Raw genomic sequence first — 4959 nt, 5'->3', positions numbered from 1 at the left:
CATCCAATTTTTGTTGAAAATGTGTAGGGATAACTTTTGTATAATGACAGATTGGAATATTTTCTATCATATACAATTTAATAATCCAAGCAGGAGAAAATGGTACAGCCTTACCTCGTACGAAGACAACTCCTTGGGTAATTCCTTGTAAATTTGCATAAAAGTCCTTTACTACAGGTACAATAATTGTAGCGGTACTGTAATACAAAACTTCCCATTGCCTTTGCAGAATAATTTTATCAATCGGAGTACTTGGATTGATCAATCCATGATTAACAAAACGTCTCTCCTTGATCAATCTTTTGTTCGTAATAACTTTGTCGTATAATCTCTGCTCATAGAAACTAATTTACTTTCCTCTATTGAAAACTCCATACCTTGAAGTATTTCTAGAATTAGAAGCCCTAGAATTCAATAGGAAGTTTCTAGTCATCCAAGGCAGTTGTTAGGACTTTAAAAACACCTCCCGACAGTTATTATGGAGCGAAATTTGGCCAAAGTCTGCCAAAAGTTGTTTGAACCGTCAAACCGCTCTCGTTACCGTCGGCGCTCCCGATTAGCGCTACCGGCACTGAAGTCCATTTTCTTGGGCGCCATCGGCTCACATTCTGGTGTCGTCGGTGTCAGTGGCCAAAATTTACGACTTTCATTTTTTGTTATATTTAATTTCAAATTTTCCTCCAATACCAACATTTGGCTTAATTTATAATAAATGCAATTGTGTAGGATTATTATCAGTTATCAAACAAAGTAGTAATACATATGTAAATTTATATATGGGTTGCCTCCCACAAATTGCTTGGTTAAACGTCGTTAGCCCGACATATCATTTGTTTAGTTGGGTTGAATTAACATTGAAACTTCTCTAAATTGAGGTATGTGCCCTTCATAATAGTGTCTCAAACGATTACCATTAAATTTACATATCTTTCCATTTTTAGGATCATTAATAACAATAATTCCATAATGATAGACTTTAATCACTTTAAATGGTCCTAACCATCTGGATTTCAGTTTTCCTGAAAGCTCTTATATTATATAATAGAACTTCTTGTCTAGGTTCAAACTTATTTTTAATAATCTTTCTATCATTCCATATTTTCATTTTCTTTTTACAAATTTTTGCATTATCATATGCTTTATTTCTAATCTCCTAAAATTCATTGGTTGCAACAATCTTTTCTCACTAGTATCTTTTAGATTAAAATTAAATTCCTTAATAACCCAAAATGTTTTATGCTCCAATTCTACTGGTAAGTGACATGTTTTTCCAAAAATAAGTCTATATAGTGACATTCCAATAGGAGTGTTATAAGCAATTCTGTATGCCCATAATGCAATATCTAATCTAGCAGACCAATCCAATTTATAGGGGTTTACAGCTTTTTCTAAAATTCATTTTATTTCACGATTTGATATCTCTGCTAGACCGCTAGTCTGAGGATGATAAGTAGTAGAGAATCTATGCATAATATCATATTTTTAAAAACTTAATTTCTCGATTCCCCTATTCCTAAAATGGGATCCTCCATCCGTAATATTTACTCTCGACATTCCATATCTTGTAAAAATATTTTTATTTAAAATTTTAGAAACACTCCGAGCATCACATCTAGGTACAACAATAGATTCTATTAATTTTTGTTCTTGAATTTTAGTTAAATCAGAAGATACAATAACAAGTAATGTAGATGAATCTCCTACAAACACAAATTTTAAATGAGTAGATAATATTTTCAGTTCAAGTTCAACTGGTTTAATATTTGAAGGAATAAGAACTTTATTATCATTTTCCTTATTATCATTTTCTAACAAATTAAAAGTTTCAAATTTTTCCTGAATATAATCTAAATTCTCTTCTTTTATTTCATTCTCATTCTCACAATACTCTTCTTGCCTTAATTTTTCTTCAAACACTTCCTTAAATTGCTCATTACTCAGATAATCAGTAAATTCCATCCTAAAACATTTGTTATTTTTTTCTATTACAGGATACTTCATAGCCTTTACAATATTAATTGTTACTTCTTGATGATTAACTCTCATCATTAATTTTCCTTTTTGAACATCTATTACAGCTCTTCCTATTACGAGAAATGGTCTCCCTAAAATAATGAGAATCTCTTTATCTTTCTCCATATCCAAAATTATAAAGTCTACAGGAAAAATAAATTTATCCACTTTTACTAATACATATTCTATAACTCCGTTAAGACAATTTATTGATGGATCAGCTAACTGAAGAGTTACAGTAGTAGGAGAAATCTCTCCTAAATTTAAACATTTAAAAATCAGTAGAGGCATAAGATTGATACTCGCTCCTAAATCACATAAGGCTTTTCCAAAAAAAATTTCACCAATAGCACAAGGTATAGTAAAACTACGAGGATCTTTTAACTTTTCAAGAAGCTTTTTCTGAATAATAGCGCTACACTCTTCATTGAGCGCAACAGTCTCATGATCTGCAAACTTCCTTTTCTTACTTAGTATATATTTCATAAATTTCAAATAACTTGACATTTGTTCCAAAGCCTCAATGAAAGGAATGTTTATCGTTAACTTTTTAAGGATTTCCAAAAATTTTGTAAACTGTTTATATTTATTCTTTTGCTTCAATCTTTGTAAACTGTTTATATTTATTCTTTTGCTTGTGGTTTTTCTAAAGGAACTTGTATTGGTTAATTTTCATTGTGGCGCTTTCAATCTCTTCCTCAACTTCAGTTTTTCTTTTGATTCTTGTTTCTACTTCTTTTCCACTTCGTAATTGAATAGCTTTAATTTGCTCCTTATTTTGATCTTTTGGATTAACTTCCACAGTACTCAAAAGAATTCCTGAAGGTCTGTTACAAAGTGTAGTAGCAATATGTCCTAATTGATTTTCAATATTTTTAATATCATCCCCTTGATTTTTTATTTGATTTCCCATATTCAAAATTACTTCTTCCATCATCAACTTCTTTTTCTTAACTTGTAGGTTAGGGTTAGAGTTAAATCTAGGAGAATAATAAGGTCAATAATTAGTATTTCCTTAGTTATTTAAATTTCTTTAGGGGTTCACCAAATTGTTATAATTATTCTAACTAAAATTAGGGTGATTTTTCCATCTAGGTTTATAATAATCATAATAGGGACTATTACTTCAATTATTTATAGCATTCAAAGTTTCATAAGATGATTGAGTATCAATTATCTGTGCTAGTGAATTTTCCTCTAATACTAGTGGTATTTGAGAAAAGTTCACTCCAATTTGATCAAACTTTTTTGATATAGCAGCAATTTTAGATGGTAAAATATACATTGCATCAAAGTTATGAATATTGGCTACTCTCTTAGGATTTACCCGTACAGAGGGCCATTAAAAATTGTTAGTAGTCATTTCTTCTATTAAAGAGTATGCTTCATCAAAAGATTTTGACATTAGTGATCCACCTGCAGCAACATCTATAATAGATTTAAAATCACTAACTAATCCCACTAATATATTGTAAAATGTTTGAATTATTAACCAATCTGGTAAAGCATGGTGTGGACATTTCCTAAGGAGATCTTTTAATCTTTCCTAGGCTTCATATATCGATTCCTCTTCAAACTAACAAAAAGATGTAATATCATTTCTAAGCTTAGCAATTTTGGAGGGTGGAAAATATTTAGCCAAAAATATTTGTGATAGTTCTCTCCAAGTCACGATAGATCTAGGTGCTAATGAATTTAACCAAGCTTTAGCTTTATCTCTTAATGAAAAAAGGAAAATGTGTAAGCCTAACAACATCATTAGACACTCCATATTTAAAAGTAGCACATATTTCAAGAAAAATAGCAAGATGTAAGTTAGGATCTTCAGTAGGTGTTCTTCCAAACTGAATATTTTGTATCATTTGGATAATAGCAAGTTTACGCTCAAATGAATTAGCAACAACATCAGAATTTTGAATAGTCAAGTGAAGTTCATCTACTGTCGGATTAACATATTCTTTTAAAAGTCTTTGTCAATTTTCATTTATTTGATTATCTAATTTATTTACCATTTTGTTCAAATTTTTAATCTCTTTTTTTTTCAAATTTTTCTAATAATACATTTCTCTGCTAGGGTTTTCATGGCTCCCTGCTTTGGCTTGCTGGTAGGCTGGTGGTGGAGGATGGTTTCTTCTTCTCTGCTGGAAGTTTGGTTTGCTGTAGTTCTCTTTTTCTTTGGGTTTCCTCGTCTTTCTTTGCTTTTTGCTTTCTGGTTTTCTTCTTGGGATTCTTTCTCTGGTTTTTGGTGTCATCACTTGGTCTGTGGCGGTGACCAGACTGGCTGCTGGTGCTGTTTTTATGTTCTGAAGTCTTCTTTGCTGAAGTGGTTGATGTGGAAGTGCTTCTCTACTACTTGGGTTACTGTTCCATTGGGTTGTTGGGTTGGTTCTTCTGGTTAGTTTCTGGTTTCTCCTTTTTCCAGTGTTTTCATGGCTACAAACATTGATTTGGACACTAACATTCAGTGGGCTAAGGCTTCCTATGTTGGGGTGGTCGGTCACCCTAAGGAGAATTTACAAAATACGGATAAGTTAATCTTTCCACAGGAATTTCATGATACTTTAGCTGGAAAAAAAATTTCTCCCTGTATTCACCCTCTTGGGTGTAAAGAAGGGGAGCCTGCAATTTATTTTTTACCTCAGGAGGTTATTTCTTTAAATGAAGAGGTTAAGCTCACTTTGGTGGGTAAATTCCAACTTATTCATCCTAAGATGGAACTTGTAAGGAGCTTTTTTGAGTCCTTGAACTTTAATGGTGCTTGGCAACTGGGTTTACTAGATGGCAGGAATTTACTCATTCAATTAACAGTTGAAGAAGATTATGCTAGGCTCTTTGCCAAACAATCATTAATTATTGGGGGGGATACCATGAAATTAATGAAATGGACCCCTGGCTTTGGCAAAGAACCTCCTGTAGTTCCTCTTTGGTTCAAGCTTCCTGGTCTCC

At 32.1% G+C, this 4959-nt stretch overlaps 1 protein-coding gene across 1 annotated transcript in view; it reads left to right on the top strand.

Annotated features, from left to right (window-relative positions):
- Positions 1-4959, top strand: part of LOC110037719 — a gene marked incomplete at its 3' end in the record, with an annotated part of 12209 nt that overhangs the window by 4497 nt on the left and 2753 nt on the right. Inside the window, exons 4-5 of the mRNA XM_020742427.1 lie at positions 4088-4165; positions 4323-4407. Of these exons, the coding sequence (XP_020598086.1) occupies positions 4088-4165; positions 4323-4407 (163 nt within the window). The remainder of the gene's footprint in view (positions 1-4087; positions 4166-4322; positions 4408-4959) is intronic.

Source organism: Phalaenopsis equestris, unplaced genomic scaffold (assembly GCF_001263595.1).
Source record: "Phalaenopsis equestris unplaced genomic scaffold, ASM126359v1 Scaffold224046, whole genome shotgun sequence".
In the NCBI taxonomy this organism is placed as follows: Eukaryota; Viridiplantae; Streptophyta; class Magnoliopsida; order Asparagales; family Orchidaceae; genus Phalaenopsis; species Phalaenopsis equestris.
This window is presented reverse-complemented; position numbering and strand designations above follow the sequence as displayed.